The sequence below is a fragment of the Lates calcarifer genome, linkage group LG13, assembly GCF_001640805.2.
Source record: "Lates calcarifer isolate ASB-BC8 linkage group LG13, TLL_Latcal_v3, whole genome shotgun sequence".
Lineage (NCBI taxonomy): Eukaryota > Metazoa > Chordata > Actinopteri > Centropomidae > Lates > Lates calcarifer.
The window spans coordinates 25717959-25737075 of record NC_066845.1 but is presented as its reverse complement, the minus strand read 5'-3'; the positions used below and the strand labels follow the sequence as shown (position 1 = coordinate 25737075).

Here is a 19117-nt window from a genome sequence, read left to right as displayed (position 1 = left end):
CAGAGACGAGCTCCGCCTCTCAAAATAGGTCTCACTACGCGGCTCCAATTTGCTCATTTACTCCTGTCTCTTCACTTAAAATCACCCCCAAAATGACCCAAACCTCGAATTATTTCTTCTATCTGTCTCATAAGCGATTTACAAATTAATCGCGGTTCAAAAAATAAAATTAACGTTTATTCAGGCCAGGCCAAAGCTTCAGTTGGACCGACTCGCACTTGCGCACTTTAAAAAAAAGATGCTGAATGTCAGTTGAAGTTGAAGCCTCGTTTTGATGGTCAGTGCTAATTAGTCACAGTTTGACCCGAGCTAATTGTTTGTTTTAGACCAGAAAAGATTAATTAAACAGGGTATTTCAGTTTAGATTAACGCCATGTTAAAACAACAGCTTTACATTAGCCTGTTCATTGAGGAAGGCTGTTAAGCTAGTGTATTAGCTTAATTAAGAGAAGTGTACGGCGCTCATGTGCATCTGTAACTCATATATTAATGGCTTTCTGTCGGTCTGTCTGTCAACTTCAGTCTCAATTGCCATTTGACAGGGCGACAGACAAGCTGACAAGAGGACAACAACAACAACCCCAGAGCTGTCATGTACTGTCTGCCTGTCTGCAGACAAGACAAGTGTTCATGGAGGGGCTTGGAAACATTCACACTGTGCTGTCAGCAAACCTCCATGTCCAGGATCATGTTCAGTACACCAGCAGCTGCTCCTTCCTCTCCCAGCCCCTCCTCCTGCATGCATGTATGTTGACAACTATCAGTGTGGTTATTAATGTCTCTTAAACTTACACTCCCCCCTCTTCTTGTCAGAGCAGGTTAAACAAATCTACTAAATGCTGCAGGCTTGTCCCAAAGAGAGCAGCAGTAACAGCAGCTCCTCTTGTGTTTGTCTTTTGGTTGGTGACAGCACAGGAACATGTGGTCATGCAGCGGCCAATGCCGAGCCCAGAGGAGGCGATCAGCACTGTTAGACTAGCAGCAGCAGCAGCAGCAGCAGTACTGGCACTGGAGAGGAACTCAGCCGTCCCCTTGCAGAGAGAAACCCCCCTAAAAGAGATAGAGATAGAGAGATAGTAAGAGAGAGAGAGAGGGGGGAGGATTTGGTTACAGAGCAGAGGATGAGGATGCAGCGGGAAGGTGATGTTGCAGAGGAGGCTGCCGGGAGGCAAAAACAAACAGGAGGACAGGCTGTGTGATCCAGGTCTCAAGATGTAGGAGCTGCATCAGAAGAGCCCTCGGTCTGAGTGTGTGTGCGTGAGCGTGGGGTGTGTGTGTGAGTGTGTGTGTGTGTGTGTGTGAGAACGCACCATAACATCAGGGGACTTCTTCTTGTTTCAAGGATAGTGAAGGTGGAGAGGTGCAACCTGAGAAACCCCCCTTCTCCACCTCCACAGAGGATGACAAATTAGTCCTTATTCAGCAAGGAGCGAGAGCATCACTCTGAGGTTAGTGAAGTGCAAAGTCATACTGTTTCCACCTGATTTGAACATGCTGTTCTCACTTAGTCCAGGTTCTTTTTTAGCACTTGTCCCCCCTCAATATGGAAATGAGTTATGTCAGATGCTTCAGTCACGTGCTGCCATTTGTTATGGTAAACTATGGCTGTGTTTCCCACCAGCTGAGCTGCCAAGAAGGGAGGGAGAGGAGGAAGAAAAATAAAAAGGTGATGATGAAGTGGTGCTTGTCGTCTCTTGATGTGATGTCGTTATCCAGGATCAGATGTTGTCCACAGCTCAGCAGATGCTGCAGGATAGCCGCTCCAAGATCGAGCTGATCCGACTGCAGATTATCAAAGTCACCCAGGCTGGCAGCAGCAGCAGCAGCGGCGGCAGCAGCAGCAGCGGCGGCGGCAGCGGCAGCGGTATTGGCGGTGACGGTGGTGGTGGCAACCATGACAGCTCCACTCACAGAGGTCAGAGTCCTGGGTCACAGGGATGCAAATATAGACATTTTTTATAAACGCAAACTGCCTGAATGTGTTTATATTTAGAGATATGCCTTCTCTGTGTAAAATAAGGGCTATCACCAGCCTCTGAGCTTCCTCTAGTGTGTAAATTAGCTCAAAAGAGGCATGAAATTATGTATTACAGTCATCAAATTCTGTCTGTCTCCAGTAGCAACAGCAACAACATAACACAGCCTTCACACAGTGTGTGGCTTCTTGGTTACAGTCAGATTTTGTAAGGATAAAGGAGTGAGCTGGGCTCAATAAAAAAGAAATCTATCAGAAACAAGAAGTGGAGACATAACAGATAACAACAGAGTGGAATAATAAATGTCTCTTCTGGGCAAGAACACAAGGCCTTTAAGATCAAATCTATCACTGAACCGCTACAGATGCAGGCTAGAAATTGAGTTGTGAAAACTAGACGTCCCTGGCATCTGGCAAAGAAAGAAATCACTGAGTCATTGATATTGATAACCAATTCCATCACTCCCTGCAGATATTTATTTAGAATATTTTTCTTTCTCTTAAAAAAGTGACCATCTGGCATCTGTTTCCTGCCAATCTTTTATCTCGTTTCTTTCCTGCAGATCCAGATGTGGTTTTGTAAATGTTATGCTTAAATGAGTGATTCGGTTCAGTTATAAGCAGTAATGTAATTGACTGTAAGAGCTTTGTGTCGGCGTGCTGCAAAAAACTTAGCATTTTAGTTTCAGTTAAATTTTTGTCTCCCCAAAACCATTTAGATGATGTTTGAGAAGCATTTCCTGTGAACAAGTACTGTGTGTTTTTTGTTTTTTTTTTGGTTTGAAAAAGGTCAAGTTCAGAGACAGCAACAGTTGAACATTTCAGTTCACTTCAGTTCAAAAATATCAGAGTGCTGGTATCAAAAACCCATACTGGTTGAACCGTGCTTCCTGCCAACTGTCATCTTTGTGGGTGTTATTTGTATAATCCAGAAAGTGAAACCACTCCGACAGCATTAATAGAGACAGAGAGTAAAATGTGACATTTAATTCTAAACCGTTGGGAGATCTGTGCCATCTGAAAACTCTCAAACCAACACTCACAAAAACCATTCCCGGCTCGAAAGAAAGAAATACGAGACAGGTTACTCTATACTTTGTTTCCTCTGCTCATGTTTCCTATCGCTGACCCCTCACCTCCTTTCCTCTCATCGATCCCTTATGATGCCCTGTGTCCGCTAAATGTGAAAAATTAAGAAAGGTGCAGTACACATCTGAAAACACTCAAAATAGAGATGAAATAATTGCTGTTTTCTCCCACAGAGAGCAGCATGACTTTAATTTTTAAGAACTAGATCAAGACAAAGAGAAACCATTCAACCACATTTACATTTCAGAGAATCTTCTTTGGTGCAGATAAATTCTTTTTTTCTGTTTTTTAGGGAATTATTCAAGCTGGAGAAGCAACGATGAAAAGGATAAAAATGTAAAAGCCAGATATTCATAAGTCAATATTACCAAATCCCTGAGCAGCGAGAGAAAAACTCCGATTCTTTTAGTAATATTCTTTTTTATCTCTGCTTTTAGAGCTTTCGTACATTTCAGTTAAGTGTCAGCTAAATGTCAGAGAGAGAAAATGTAATGTTAAGATTTTTGCCCAGAGCACAGACACATTTTAGAGATCAGGGCACAGTCGAGCTTTATAAATATTGATTGCAGGGCTGAGAAGAGTTTCAGTGAGGATCTATGAGGATGTTATCGCTCTTCTGAAATGAATTCCTTCATGCTGAAGTACTTGTACTCTCTCTCTCACTCTTCCTCTCCTCTCTCAGGGATCTCTCCGGTCGCCGTCAGTCCCGTGGACGCTCGTTTTGCAGAGTTGCAGCACTACATGCAGAGAGAGACAGATGCGTTGGTGCTGGCCAAAGATGTGGTGAAGCAGCTGGAAGGGATCTCATCGCTGGACCAGAAGGCACTGGCTGAGGTCGGACTCTCAAATGATTTTTATTTTAAAGTAGTTTGAATTCAGGGAGAACTGATTTTACTGTGTGAAGTCTGGCAGCAGAACTGTGGTTAATTATTGTTAACAAGTTTGGAAGAGTCCATTTCATTTTAGCAGTCACCTGCATCCTGTAGAATAACCTAATAAGCTTTAGATTGGTGCTGAAACTCTTTTTATTTTAATTGCGTCTTGTTTTCTTGTTAAAAACTTAAATATATTTGTCTTTTTTCATTATAATCGAATCATTCTCGGGGTGTAAAGGCCTCTGAAACAACCTTTAGATCATCAGAACTCTTTTGTAGGGTAAAAAAGAATCATTTTGCTTGAGTTGTGTAACCAAGTCTGTGTTATTTAAAGCTCTGTTCTTGTTTCATTTGAAAAGTCTGCTCAGACTTTACACAGAGTCCTTGTAGAGGATGGACTAATACATCCAACTAAAGGTGGCGCTTTAAGGGTTAATTTCAAACAGAAAATAAACTTGAATGTTGGGTTTTGATGCGGCACCTTCACTGTGCCAAAAGACACTGATGAGCTCAAATCTTGTATTTAAAAAAACTAACAAAATAAAAGACAAAGTTAAAATCTGAAGTTTGGGTGTTTATGTTGGAAGCGGAGCAACACAAACCCGTGTCCTGAAATACCAAACAGCTCTATGTTTAAAAAGACCAAACATAACAGCACAATGTTTATCTTCCCCGTCAGGCTCAGTCCCGGGTGCAGGAGTCCTCCCAGAAGCTGGATCTTCTGCGGCTGTCCCTCGAGAAATGCCTGAAGGAAAAGAACCGAGAGCCTCCACAGCAGCAGCAGCAGCCTGCAGAGGCGGGGGGCGACGCCTCACAGGGACCCCCATCCCCCGAAAACCCCAGACCTGGATGTCTCCTGTCCTGCTCTCCGTCCATCTTCTCTATCAGACCTGCCTCTTTAACTGGTATCAACAGTCTGTTTCTGAACAACACTGAGATAAAGAGTGCAGATTGGAAATGTTTTTAAATCTGTGTGGAAATCAGTTTTTCTACAGAATCAATTTTCAGATGCTTAAATGTTTAAATAAGTGTGTCTGTATGAGAGAACATTTATCATGCTGTCTCTCATATTCAGCCAATTTAGAAGTTTTCAGATCACGCTTCATTTTACAGGTCTATATTTTCTTAACAATTCACTCTAAAAAAACAGCTTTATTTAAACCCAAATAAATATTAATTCATTTTTCATTTATTGTAGAAACTTCATTATAAGTTTGGCTGTGGGTAGTCTCTATTTTCTGTGTAATTAGTGTTGATTACATGGTTCCCAGGAAATTTCAGGGGAAATTTGCAGGAAAAAGTAGGAAAATATGCATCTTAAAAACAAATTGACCCTGCACAGCACCACTTTGCCTTGTTTGGTGATTTTCTAAACTACTTTTCCTTTTAGCAAGTTGATATTTTTTGTTTATTTTGTCTCTAATATGCAGCCATTCTCAGTAGTATCATGGGCGCCCAGTGTTTGAACATGATTTGTCATACGCTGACCTCTGGCACTGGATAATCAGGACATGTAATCTGTTGGTTTTGGACCGTTCACTTGTAAGCCAGTCTCTCCCTGCACGAGGCAAAAAAAAAAAAAACGGCCCAAAAAAGCCTTTTGATGATGTAACGAGGAGACAAATCCTGGAGTTGCTCTGTTGGCAGTGAATAATGAGAGCAGGTCTCAGGGCGGTGAAAACACTTGGGGTGATTTTCTGCTCCACAGCTGTTAGTGCTACAGTGAAATGAAGAAAATGAGGATGTGAGAGCTCAGTGTGCAGATCCAGACTGCGCTGATTAGAGGCTCGACTCACAGAGATTTATTCATGCTGACAAATGAGAGGTTTTATTTTGAAATGCTGCCTTCACTTTGGTCAGCTTGTCTTAACTGAGATTCATTACGCGGCACTAGAAACACTCATGGATACACATTTAGTAAGAACTTATGTGGAGTTACTTTACACTCGATAGCTTCATTCGTTTAATTCTGAAGATGTTCTTGTGTTTTTTAAGTAAAATGTTCTTTTTTTCTCTTCTTACAGGCAAACTTGAAGTCAGACTTCTTGGATGTGAGGATTTACTGAAACCTCTGACAAACCCAGAGCAGGGAAACTGTCTGAGTCCCACTGAGGACAGTTCACCAGCTGCTCAGAGGACAGATGGACTCTCTGGTAAGTGGACATTTAGCATTTTTGAGGTATTTGCTCTTGGTTTTGTAGTTTTGCTTTTACACTGTATTGGTCCTTTAGCAAGTCAGCAAGCCTAAAAACTGTTTACTCACACTGGGAAAATCCAAACTACACTATTCTTTCAAGGCCTGGAAAAAATAACTAATGACCGATGGGAATTAACGGGAATTAAGTTGAAATTAGCAAAGTTGCAGGTTAGCCTATAACAGGGAGGGAGGCACAATCTAGAGAGACAGGTAAGCATACAACACACCAGTGCTAAATTACAACTCTCTCTCCAGAAAACTTCCTTAGAAATAATTAGGAAATGATTTGGCCCACAGCAGAAAGTGAAGTTTAGATCCATACACCAGCTGTTTTCAGTTTTCATCCATGAACAGAGGCTGCTCAGTTGCATGGATTTATCGTGTTGTTTACAGTTGTTATTTGCTGATATGAAAATGCTCCTCATATAAAGGTTAATCTAATGTTTCTCTTACATTATACTGTCTGCTGAGGACATCAGAAAGAGACTATGTCATCTCAGAAAGTAATTTGCTGAATGGCGTGACATTTTCCTGCTATTTCCTTTAAAACTGAACAAAGACAAAAGATACACAAGCAGGTTTGGAAGCAGGAGAACTCCACATTTACAGCTGATTCAGTGGGAGCAGACTGCCATTAAAATAAAGAGGCTGTAATGTTACATGCAGCTGATGTTCTTACATGTTACTTCCTGTCTCGCAGCAGAGATCGGTGCCGTGCTCAGACTCGACGGCAGACTGGTCGGCCGGACGCGATGGGCCGCCGTCAGCGGACTGAGCTGGGATCAGGCGTTCTGTATCCAGCTGGAGCGGGTGAGTCCAGTCACATGCACACCAGTGTCTCCACTTCGAGTACTTTGATATCACAGTGTTCACCATCTTTACATCGTCTGACACCACAACTTCTGAGCAAAGCTTCAGTCTTGACCTTTAGAAGCAGCTCTTCTGAGCTCCAAACCAAATCTCACTGCGCTCGAGTGCAAAGAACAGCCCTGAGTTAACTGAAAACCAAACTAACCACTCAGTAGATCACTACACCACCAAGGCCAATCAGTCCTCCTGGAGGCTGACATGATTCCCATGGGTTTCACACAGGATGGGAATCACTTTCACTCCTCACACATGACTGGGATGGGACGGGAATAAAAGTCAACAGGAGCGGACGGGATGATGAATAATAATCACGACAGTCAAGCTTTGAATGGATGATTATTTCATATTTTATTGTGTGGGTGAAGACGCACGGCGCAGCCAAACAATATGGAGTCAGAGGATTTGGGGAAGACGGTTTTACAGAACTGACTCCAGCCAAAAAAACAGGATTGGACGGGATTATTTTGTGGTAGTGGGACTGGACTAAATCCACTCCTGTGTCCCCCTCTAAACCCTACACGTCTGTGTGGATTAGAAATAGAAAAGTAAAGCGAAAAGGGAAGCACCATAATCTGGAGCGTTATCTGAATCTGCAGAATGTAGAATCATCTCACAACGATAAGGAACATGATAAAAACATCCGTGATCTGCACCAATTTAATGGGTTCCTCCCTTGTCTTTGCCTCATCCCTCCACCAACTCTGGTGCAAATCGGTTCAGTACTTTTTGTGTAATCCTGCTGAAAATCAAACATAGTGTGTGTGAGAGAACAACCTGCTCTTACCATGAAGGAGTGGAGTAAAGGCAGCTGGCGACTCAGAGGCTCAGCAATCAGGATCTGTAACAACAAGACATACAACATGTAGTGAGCTTGGCAGGTGAGGTAAACGATGAAGCAGATCAATAACAGCAGTGTTGGCCATCAGTCCCTGCAGGTGGGACTCCTGCCAGACAGCAGAGTTTTGGGGGAACGCCCAGGGCAGCCCCACCGTCCGTCAGTCTTCCTCTGTGAGGTACGATGACTCAGGTCTGAACTGCTGAGCTTAGCTTATTTAGTTACACATAATATTTAGGCTTTATTAGCAAACTCCTTTGTAAGTGGAGCAGACACTGCCAGCATCCCGAGCCACTTCAACACACCCAGGATTTCCTGAGCACGTTCATGTTGTTAATCACAACGTTGTCAGAATAAAATACTAAACATGACCTGAGAGGAAACGCTGATACCTGCAGGTGAATTTGGTTCTAGCGACGTCCAGAAATGATGTTTAACAGCGTGGGATGTAAACAACATGATCACATTATTGTAAGTAAGTTAGTGAGTGTTTCTGCTCTTTAGTCTGATGGTGATTTATTCTGAATTATTCTGAGTTTGTGATGCAGATGAAAAGTTACAGTCATGTCAGACGGTTTCTGCTGCCAAAGCAGAGAGGAGAGGAGAGAATAAGCGTGGGAAATATTCAACAGTGCGTGGATAAAAGCATCTTTGTTCAGTTAAAATGAAGCTGTAACAGGAACTATGTGATCATTCAGTGTGATAAACTCTCCCTCTGTTTGTTAGAAGCTCTGGTGTGAACATATGGAAAGACTGGAACAAAACAACTCCACTGAGCTATAAAATATCTATTGATCTTTATTGTAAATTCTTTTGTCCCTGTCGGGTTCCTGTAGGAATGACGACTCTAGTTTTCCAGTGATTGTTCAGCATCAGTTACCACGGTTTAACCTCAAGTTACGTCACTAACTACAAATCCTGCGTCGCAGTGCAGACCTCAGGTTTCTGGTTCAGGTTCAGGTTTACAGGATAAAAGCTTGTAAACTGGCCTGTATCACACACAAAAAGCGACTTAGTCTGGGTTACCTGTGGGATCCTGGACAGTCAGCCCTGGTTCTTAATTACAAGTCAAACACATGCAAGTGATTGGAGTAGTTAATGAGAGAGAGGAATCTAATGTTGTTAAAAGTGAGGCTGCCTTATGTAACAGAACCGACACATATTGAACAACAGATGCCAGAGAACTGCAGTCAGTCGTTTTGCTCGCGTCCATTATCTTTGCAAGTTTCTTGTGCGTAGGAAAAACAAGAAAAAGACAATGGCTCCCGCCGCAGAGTTTCCCACCCGATTTCCCATCATTTAAACCCCCTTTTACTGCAGCGGGCGAGCTTCCAGTATCTGTGAGTCATCTTTCGTGTTAATTCTCATCCACGCCGCCCACGTTCGAGCAGTCCTTCCTGTGTATCTACCTCCCTCCCATCCCGATCATCCTGTTCCAACCTTAAGTGAGCCGAATCACAGGCGCAGGACGCCGTCGAAAAGCCGCCACCCTCCCTCCCTTCCCCACGCGGCGCACCCGGCAGGTTAAAGACAGCATGCTCTGCTTGTATGATGAATGTGCATGACTCTGCCTCTGTGACACTGCAGAAATAAACAGCATCAGCAGCTTGCAGGCTGTAATAACACTGCTGACACACATAATACAGGACCTCACAGAGTTTACAAGGGCAACATGCAGGACGGAGAGTACACAGAAAGTATTTTAAAATGTTTTAGACATTTCCTCAGTGTAGAAATAACTAATGAACTTACTCAAGTACTGAATCGTTTTGAGGTACTTGTACTTCACTTGAGTATTTCCAGTTTGTGTTACTTTCTACTTCTACCTCACCTCATTTCAGAAGGGAATATGTTTCTGTTCTATTTTAAAATCTAAAACACATAATGATCTGATAAAATATAACTTGATTGTTGAATTGCCTGGCAGAGTTTTAAGTAATTAAAAGTAGTTCTACCTTTATCAGTTATAAAATTAAAGTCAAAACAATCAATTTATTAATCAAGAAACAATGAAAATGATTATTTTTTGCCATTCTAGTGCAACAAGTGCATTTTTAATAGAAGTATGGAGAGGTTTTATCAGTACTTTTACTTAAGTAAAAGTACTTCTTCCACCACTGGTAGAAAAAGAGTTCCTTCAGTGGACAGCAGGGGGAGCTGTTGTGCTGCGTGTTGTGCTCTTACTTATTATTGTTGTAGTTCTGTCTGTGACCAGCAGGTGTCTCCCTCATACCTGCAGATAAACATTCAACTCGTATGTATGGGGTTTCAAAACTCAGCTCCAACTTTAAAACCAGATAAATAATTATATAAAATGTTCTTATATCTATAATTTACTTATTTATGTGAAGCTTTGTTTCGAACCTGAAGACATGGTCAATCCTGAGATCTTAACACCATGAGTTTGCCTCCACTGCAGAGGAGTTAAAATGAATTGTAATTGTAATTTCGCTGCCCACCTGTGTTCACCGATGGTGTGTTTCTTCTGCTGAACCTTCAACAGTCTCGAGAGCTGGAGGTCGGTGTCTTCTGGCGGGACCGGACAGCGATGTGCGCCATCAAGTTCCTGCGACTGGAGGAGATGATGGACAACCCGAACCACAACCAGGGCTTAAGTCTGGAGCCTCAGGGCCTCCTCTACGCCAAGGTACACGCACAGTGACCTGCCTGGAGGAGAAAGAGTGAAATTAATACGTGTTCTCCCGATGAAGTATGAAATAATATTAGCCAAATATGACAAGAAATGTCCAATCATAATGGGCTGAAACTTATTTTTTCCACTTTTTCTTTCCTATTTTTGTTACTTGTTCGTTTTACTCACTGCCACATTCAAATATTCTTATGACCCTGCTTGACTCTTTTTTGTTGGTATTTTTAAATGAATGCACATTGGTCCTTTTTTTACAGATTTAACATGAAATTTTCCCGAACATAAAAAACTTTTCCTTTCTGTTTTTCTACAGCTTCGATTCATCGACACTGTTGTCGAGCGGCAGCCGAAACTGAGACGTCAGCGATGTATTTTCACTAAAGAAAGAGGTACAGACGAACGACCTGCTGACTCAGCAGAGGTCATTGTGTTTATTTACCTGTTGGTTGATTTGTTTACGTGTGATTTCTCCTCCAGGGAAGAACTTCCTCAGAGCAGCCCAGATGAACATGAATTTCGCCACGTGGGGTCACCTGATGATGAGCATCCTCCCTCGCTACAGCTCCTTCACCACATTCAGCTCGTCCCTCTCCACGACCCCCGACCTGGTGGCCAACAACGCCCCCCGTCCCGCTGAGAAGGAGCCTCAGATCACCACTCCACTGCCACGGTTTGGGTTTCATCAGGGGATTTTGATCTTGTGTGACAGATGAGTTCAGGGCATTTACTCATGGTGTTCATTAGAAGTCAAATGAGTTGTTTTCTGGAGAGGATCCTACATGTATATACTGTTAGCATTTTCTATGTTGATGACTTTAAGATTTGCAATACTCAGAACTTCAACTTAAAATAATTGAGTACGTAACACTTAAAAATTACTTTTCATTCATTTGGAAAAAGTTGCTGGAACAGCTAAACTTTAATGAGTGATCAACTTAAAAACTTAAAAACAATTCCAAACTAAGTCGTAATGAAAAATACCTGTAATTGTAGAGGAAAAGCTGATTCCCCTGACTCAGAGTCGTTTGTTGGATGAAGATCATTTAAAAAGCTCGATGCAAACTGTCGTGTTAATTCTTTTTGTTGTAGCAGAACATCCCAGATGTCCGACCTCCGGACCAACACTGGGACAACACATTTTTAGCATTTTTATTGGTGGAGAGTAACAAAGTACTTTTACTCAAGTGGTGTGTTTTTCCATTTTCTGCTGCTTTAAACTTCACTACACTTCAGAGGGAAATAATTTAATAATTTTTACACCAAATCATTTATTTGACAGATTTAGTTACTCGTTACTAGATTTAGATTTTACATTAAAATGATAAGATTATAAATAACAGTTCTCTTTCATGATTTAATTTAAACAACTAAGAGGAAAAATTAACAACATGTACCCTAAAAACCAGCTGAGATCAGGGAGAAATATGAAGAAGTTGCTGCAAACTTTAGGGACATTTCACCACAGAGAGAGTACCTTTAGTTTTGATACTTTCAGTACATTTAGTGTGTACTCTTACTCCTCCATCGCTGGCCTGTGTTCGTCTGCAGTGAAGCTCCGTTAATCAGACTCAGCATCACCGAGGATCAGCCCTCTCCCACCAGCACCGACCAGGGAGATGACGCTCCCACCATCATCACCACCCAACACAACACATCATCTGTGCCTGAACTGCAGGAGAAACTGGTAAAGCATAAAGCATTTGATCATTTTATCCAAATTATCTGAAATGCTAAATGCTAACGTCTCTGCTAGCATGGCTAAAAGCATAAATATTTTCTACAGGTTTCTGTTTTTATGACGTATCTCATCATCATTTTGAAACCAGACACTTAAACGTTCATGTTTGTGATACCTGTATTTTAGAATGTTTAACAATTTAAAAGGGCAAAGGCTGAAAATTGTGTTATTTCATCAGTTTCTTTCATGACTGGGAAAAGACAAAGCAAACTGCATTTATACACTGATTTTAGCTTTTAATGAAGCACTGCAGCCTCTCCTGTGGGTTCAGGAGTTTATTCACCTCTTTAGTTTCAATAAACTCTTTCAAAACGTCATTAAATCAACTCAAAGGACTCTCTACGACCATAATAAATTCAGTGTATCGTTAACGTTTGCAGAAATGTTGATATTGGGACGTGATTTGCGAATCACTGTGTTTCCAAACTTTGTCTATTTGCAGTCGTCTGTAAACAGCACAGAGGGAAGTGAAGATCAGCCTGTATCTGCTCTGAAGTACAAACACACATACACATGCACACGTACACACAGACACTGTCTGATATACTGTCAAAGCTGAGAAAGAAACATGACCTTTACTTTCTCTTTCCATCGTGTTTTCATGAGGATGCACATGGAAGACTTCAAATACATCTCAGTTCTGGGCAGAGGACACTTTGGGAAGGTAACACTTGAAAAGTTTTTCACTCTCGATCAAAACTTCTCAGTTGGTCGTTCTGAATGTTTTTTTTTCTTCTGTCCAGGTTCTGCTGGCAGAGTTCAAGAAGACAGGAAAACTGTACGCCATCAAAGCCTTGAAGAAAAGAGACATCGTGACTCGAGATGAAGTTGACAGGTGAAAGAAGCTTTAAAACTTTCTTCAGTGCAAAGTAGCTCCAGTAAAAACTGTGGGTAGCACTTTATAATCCAGTGTGATTTTGTTGTGTGATTCAGGTCCCAATAAAATACTTCAATGCAACAAAAATATGGCGAGTAACAGGTGGACATTTTAAAGGAAATAAATTATATTCTAAGTGGCTTTGGAAACCTCCCCAAGGGACCAGTAAAGTTTTTATCTTAATGCTGATGTTTGGGAAACGTGGTGTCAACAACCTTTTTCTTATTGTACAATTAAAGTAGAAAAACGCAAGAACAGCCAGTTTACATTAAAGCCCACATACTGTATACTTACTGTATAATTAAAAGAGTTAAAATAATAATCTGTAGGACGTTTGTATTCGTTCACCTACGATCCCGATTAAAAACATTTACAAATTCATAATAATAAAAGTACGACAACTGAACACTCTCTGTTTCACCTGTAATTAGAGCACAGATGATTTTTCCATTGCTGTGTGTTTGTCTAAATTGTTACATCAAGGAGAAACATATTAATATTAGGATGAATTTTAAACCCTAGGGGAGGAGTTTTATTATAAGCACCCACAGGTTTCTTACCTCTCCTGCACAATCTGTGCTGTGTTGCTATGGGTGCTAATAAATGAAATTCTAAAGAAATGAATCAGAATTTACAGACTCATAAAATAAAGTGTTGCTGTTACACAACAACCAAATCTTCATGACAAGGGATTAAGTCAAAGGCAAACAAACCCTTTAAACGTTTTCTAAGTGAGAGACGAGTGTTTGTTATTGACTGTGTTAATGTAATGACAGGCCGTCAGTTAAAAGAGGACAGAGGCAGAACACTGTTAATCTGAGGTGTTAATCTGCAGCCTCATGAGCGAGAAGAGGATCTTCGAGATGATCAACGCGTCCAGACATCCGTTCCTGGTCAACCTCCACGGCTGCTTCCAGACCGGCGACCACGTCTGCTTCGTCATGGAGTACTTACCGGGCGGAGACCTCATGATCCACATCCACAACAACGTCTTCACCGAGGCCCAGACCAGGTCTGTGTGTCCTCCTGTCGTTCAAAGAGTAAAACAGAGTAGAACCCATAATCTAACCTGTTGTTGTTGTTGTGTACAGGTTTTACTCAGCATGTGTCCTGCTGGGTTTAGAGTTCCTGCACCTGAATAAAATCATCTATCGGTGAGTCAAACCGCGCGATGTGACTGTGTCATGTTACTGCAAACATGTCAAAGTAAAAACTTACCTTTGTGTTTTTCACAGAGATCTGAAGCTGGACAACCTGCTGATGGACGCAGATGGATTTGTGAAAATCACAGACTTTGGACTTTGTAAAGAAGGTGATTAGATTTAGCTCACTGACTCTGACTCTGCTCTACCCTCCATAAAATACACCTGATGTTAGACTTACTTCTTCACTGCTACTTCACAGATTTGCAGGAGAACTTTTAAATTATTTCTGTGGAAGTTTTTGTTTGCCTACACTGATGATTTTAAACTTCATTTTTATGGTTTTAATAGAGCATAAAACTGCTAAATAAAAAGCAGAACAGACCACGTCACCAGGGCGAATACGTTTGACATCTGTCAAACTCAGTTCTTCATTTAAGCTGAGTTTTCTTTGTCTCTGCAGGGATGGGTCACGGAGATCGGACCTCGACTTTCTGCGGGACCCCTGAGTTTCTGGCTCCTGAGGTCCTGACAGACGACAACTACACCCGGGCGGTGGACTGGTGGGGGATGGGCGTCCTCATCTACGAGATGCTCGTTGGAGAGGTTGTATTGGATTCTCTGTGGATGGTTAAAGCTGATCATCAGTGTTTCACATTTAGTTTTGAATGTTTATGGGATAAATGTTCGGCCTCTGTAGAGATTTAGAGTTTATTTTTTATTACCTGCACTTTTCTTCAACGTCAAACCTTAAAGAGTTACTAACCCAGCGTCTTCCCGTCCTCCTGCTCAGTCTCCGTTCCCTGGTGAGGATGAGGAGGAGGTGTTTGACAGCATCGTCAACGATGACGTGCAGTATCCCCCTTGTCTTCCTCCTGACGCCGTCGCCATCATCCAGAAGGTAAAGTGGTCAGCTGATCACAAAGGAGGAGGAGTTAGAGAAAAGTGAATGACAGTATCAGACATCATATTCTAAACACCATGAACAAACCTCTGTCGTTTATCTGCAGCTGCTGAAGAAGAATCCTCTGAAAAGACTGGGAGCTGGAGAGAGAGACGCAAACGAGGTCAAAGGAGAGAAATTCTTTGAGGTAAATCATTTTAATCATGTTCAACTTTTAAACCTCTGAATGTTAAAATGGCCAAGTCCTTATCTACCACTAATGATTCAGCCCAGTGAGGTATTGATTGGTATTGATTAGGCATTGACTTAACCTGCCAAAACACATCAAGGCTGTGATAAACACTTTGGGTCATTCCTCTAGATTATTGATCGCTGAATACTGTTGTTCTAATGATTCATTTCTGGCTGAATAAACTAGAGTTTTTGGTATCTACGTTGGATTGTCTAGAGACTGAAAACATAAAAACAACTAGAACTTACAGAAAATCCAATGTAACAATTGAACAAAATGAAAAATATGAAACAGCAAAAAGTGATGTGAAACTGTGTCTGGCAGGCCATCGACTGGGAGGCCCTGCTGGCCAAGAAAGTGAAGCCGCCGTTCCTGCCGTCGATCAGAGAGTCCATGGACGTCAGCAACTTCGACAGCGAGTTCACTCGACTCCAGCCGATCCTGTCGCCTCCCTGCAAACCCTTCAGCCTCTCGGCCGAGCAGCAGGAGGCCTTCGCAGACTTCGACTTCTGCGCCTCGCACGGATGAAAGACGAGCTGGAAAAGACCAGGGAGGGAAACAACAACAACAACAACACACATTTGTTTTGTGGCTGGGAAGTTTGTTGACTTCTCTGTCCACGGTGGCAGGTAAACACACAACCCGTTAGCAGCATGTTACAACACTGAGCAACTCATTAAAATGCTTTGTATACAGACATTAACGGGACGATAAGTAGTCTAGTGCTGTATTTAATCATTCATTAATCAGTCAATTGGCATAAAATTAATCTCAGACAAATCCTTTATCAAATAATTACTAATAATAATTACTCATTGCTCTTTTCTATCAATTAGACTAATATTTTTTACAGCTGTTTCTCAGACAGTAACTTTCTAAAGGCCTCGCTCTCAGGTCTCTTTACTTTTGGCAGTTTTCAGATGAAATTATTGATTAATCCGAAGAAAAAAACCGATTAAAGGAATAGTTTGACTCATGGACTCACCTCCACTGCCGAGCTGTGATGTTCAGCCGATCAACGTCCAGGGTTTATGGGAAATGATGTCTGTTGAAAATCTGAAATAAACAGCAGCATTAGATCGTTTAAGGCTCTGCTGGATAATTAGTCCTCAGAGCTGCTAAAATGACACCACGAAAAAGTTTGTTTTTCTTTTCAAACTTTGCTTTTGTGACCTGAGTGATGACATTTTCAGATCCACCTGTTTTTCAGAACATTATAAGTAGATCCAGCTCTGAGTAGCTGATAGAGAATTTTCTAGAACTTACAAACTTGCTGCAGCCTTCAGGTACCTCCGAGACGTCTTCCCTAAGCTCAGTGGGAAGGAAATAGAAGCTACGTCACTGGTTCACGGCTTGTTGGGCTGAAAATGATGTGGAACTGGTCGAAGCTCTGGTGAAGAAGAACAGGAACGTGTGCTGCAGGACGTCACTGAAAGTCTGGATGCTCCTGATAAAGTCAAGCAGAACGTGGGGGAACACAGAGACTGTTTCCTCCGAGATTTACTGGACTTTGAACACATAACGTGAACATGATGGAAGACTTCATTCAGGGGCTGATGCCTGAAAGTGATTTACATTACACTCGCAAAATTCATGTTCATCTTTTAATGACTTTAGTAGAAATACATTTAAATCTGGATTCATATGTTGTTTTATTCAGACCTCTCGTCTATCATCATTCAGGTCACAAAAGCAAAGTCTGAAGGGAATAATGGACATCCTCTATAGGTTTACAACACAAGCAATTAAGAAATAACACACACTGTCCAGGAACAGCATCTGTTTAACATCTAGGAGATTTTAAATGAGGGTTTCTTACCTCAGAACAGAACCTGGACGTTCCAGCTCTGTTCGCTTTTCTTCTCCGCTCATGAAGCTCTGTCCAAAGGAAACTACTCAGCATTAACATCTTACATCTCATTTATTTAATCAGAGCAAAAACCAAAGTGTAAGAAGTGGATATCTGCTCGACTGTTTCACGGCCGGGTGCAGTCGCTGACTTCAGCAGCAAAGCAAATAAGGCAAACTATTCCTTTAAATAGAGAAGAGATGATCAGGTAGTTGGAGCTGGAAAAGCCAGAAATGAGCTAATTATCCAACAGCCTGAAAACCCGCTTGAAGATCAAGTTTCCCGCCCTGGTCTTGAGACAGGACACTGTACGATCCCATGGCTGATTTCGCTGACTGTTGTCACTTGTCATCCAGTCGTCGATCGAACACCCAGGCAGCATCCTCTCTTTGTTCATTTACTTTTCTAAACAGAGCAAATAAAGTGATTGTAGCCCTTTATATTCTCAAACGTCGCTCCGACTGTTCCTGCTATTAGAGCTTCTTCATGAGTTTTGGTCAGGTGACATGTTGGACAAACAGATAGAGGCAGATACAGGATGCTTGAGGAGTTTATGACATTATCACCTTTTAATTTCCTTTTTGTTGAGTCTGTTTTTTTAGAGAAATATTCTGTCGCAGACTTTGCCTCTGATGCAGCAGTGGCTGAGGCTGCGGTCGCCCTGACTCTGCTGTAAGCTGCCTTATGTTGCCTCAGAAATGTCTAAAAACAATGATTGTCAAGTTTCACCAGTGTCGCAGCGTCGGCCGCCTCAGCTGCTGGAGCATCAGTCACAAAGGTGATTATGTAACGTGGTAAAGGAAGAGGAAATGTCTCAACGACAGATTATCACATAGGAAAACTACAAAGGTAAAAAGAGGAAGATAAAACAACAACACTGACTGAAAGACACTGGATGGAAAATTTCACTACAAAAGGTTCAAATCAGCCTGAAAACTGACCATCGAGTTAAATCAGTTTGACTCTTTAAAAACTAATTATTTTATCTTGCAGCAGCTTACACAGACATTTTAATTATTTCTTTATGGTTAGAATTTACAGATAGACTTTGGTTTTTGGTATCTAAGTTGGATTGAGTGGCTAAAAACAACAGAAAATTCAACATGACTGCACAAAATTAAAAATATTAAATAGCAAACTGTATTGTATTGTAATGTCAACCATGTCAAACTAATTTTAATTTCCATCATTTTGTCTATAAAACATTTTTAAAATTGTCACAAATTCTCTGAACTGAACGTGACGCCTTCAAATGTCTTTTTTTGTTCGACATAAAAAACCAAACACCTGAAAAATATTTAGTTTACAAAGAAAAGCAGGAAATCCTGAAACACTTTTAAAAATGACTGAAATGAGCTGATTATGTTTCTATTGATCAACTAATCATCACAGCTCTAAATTATTATTATTCTATAAATTTGGATGAACTGCAGAGTTTTTAACTTTTAACCATTAACTTAAATATCTAAACAGATTATCAGATATCTGTAACTGTAACTGAACGGTCGATAATCCAGCCCCAAAAAACATCACATGAAACATGAAAACATAACTCGTCGAGACAGTGATGTGAAGCTCATCAGACGTCTCAGTCTGCTTGTTAAATAATGAGATAGAATCAGAGGTCATCTCATTTATCAGCAGTGAAATGATGGTTTCTCTGCCATTAACAGTCAAATACAGAGACGTTCAAACACTGCTGCTGTTTTTGTTCAGTATTTCCAGTCGTAGCCTCTTCAAGCATCCCGTGTGTTGCAGACAGACTCAGCTTGCTTCGTGGCCTTTGCTTGTTTTATTTCTTTACAGTATTTATCCGTCAGAGGTTCAGTATGTGCTGCCGTTTCTATGCATCACTGTGACAGGCTTCGCCCACTGCCTTGACCA

The 19117-nt window shown here is 41.4% G+C and overlaps 1 protein-coding gene and 1 long non-coding RNA gene across 3 annotated transcripts; one reads left to right on the top strand and one right to left on the bottom strand.

The window, feature by feature from the left end:
* Positions 1 to 84: 84 nt before the first annotated feature.
* Positions 85 to 17673, top strand: LOC108881622 (serine/threonine-protein kinase N2). 2 transcript variants are annotated; one of them, XM_018673678.2, is made up of 22 exons: positions 85 to 277; positions 543 to 745; positions 911 to 1448; positions 1717 to 1915; positions 3747 to 3898; positions 4619 to 4844; positions 5964 to 6092; positions 6837 to 6946; positions 10345 to 10488; positions 10805 to 10880; positions 10969 to 11161; positions 12040 to 12175; positions 12672 to 12724; positions 12836 to 12893; positions 12973 to 13064; positions 13942 to 14118; positions 14198 to 14260; positions 14342 to 14418; positions 14712 to 14854; positions 15042 to 15149; positions 15259 to 15339; positions 15709 to 17673. In XM_018673678.2, the coding sequence occupies exons 4-22, from the start codon at positions 1723 to 1725 to the stop codon at positions 15910 to 15912; spliced, it is 2415 nt and encodes an 804-aa protein (XP_018529194.1). In that variant the 5' UTR covers positions 85 to 277; positions 543 to 745; positions 911 to 1448; positions 1717 to 1722; the 3' UTR covers positions 15913 to 17673. The 2 variants fall into 2 exon arrangements, with proteins under 2 accessions (XP_018529194.1, XP_018529192.1); XM_018673676.2 differs by having other exon boundaries at positions 543 to 1448.
* On the bottom strand, positions 6979 to 11071 carry LOC127143192 (uncharacterized). The gene is made up of 4 exons (XR_007814442.1): positions 10931 to 11071; positions 10301 to 10508; positions 10026 to 10074; positions 6979 to 7844 (listed from the first exon to the last, which is right to left on the bottom strand). It is a non-coding gene; the product is annotated as an uncharacterized LOC127143192 (long non-coding RNA).
* Positions 17674 to 19117: the final 1444 nt, after the last annotated feature.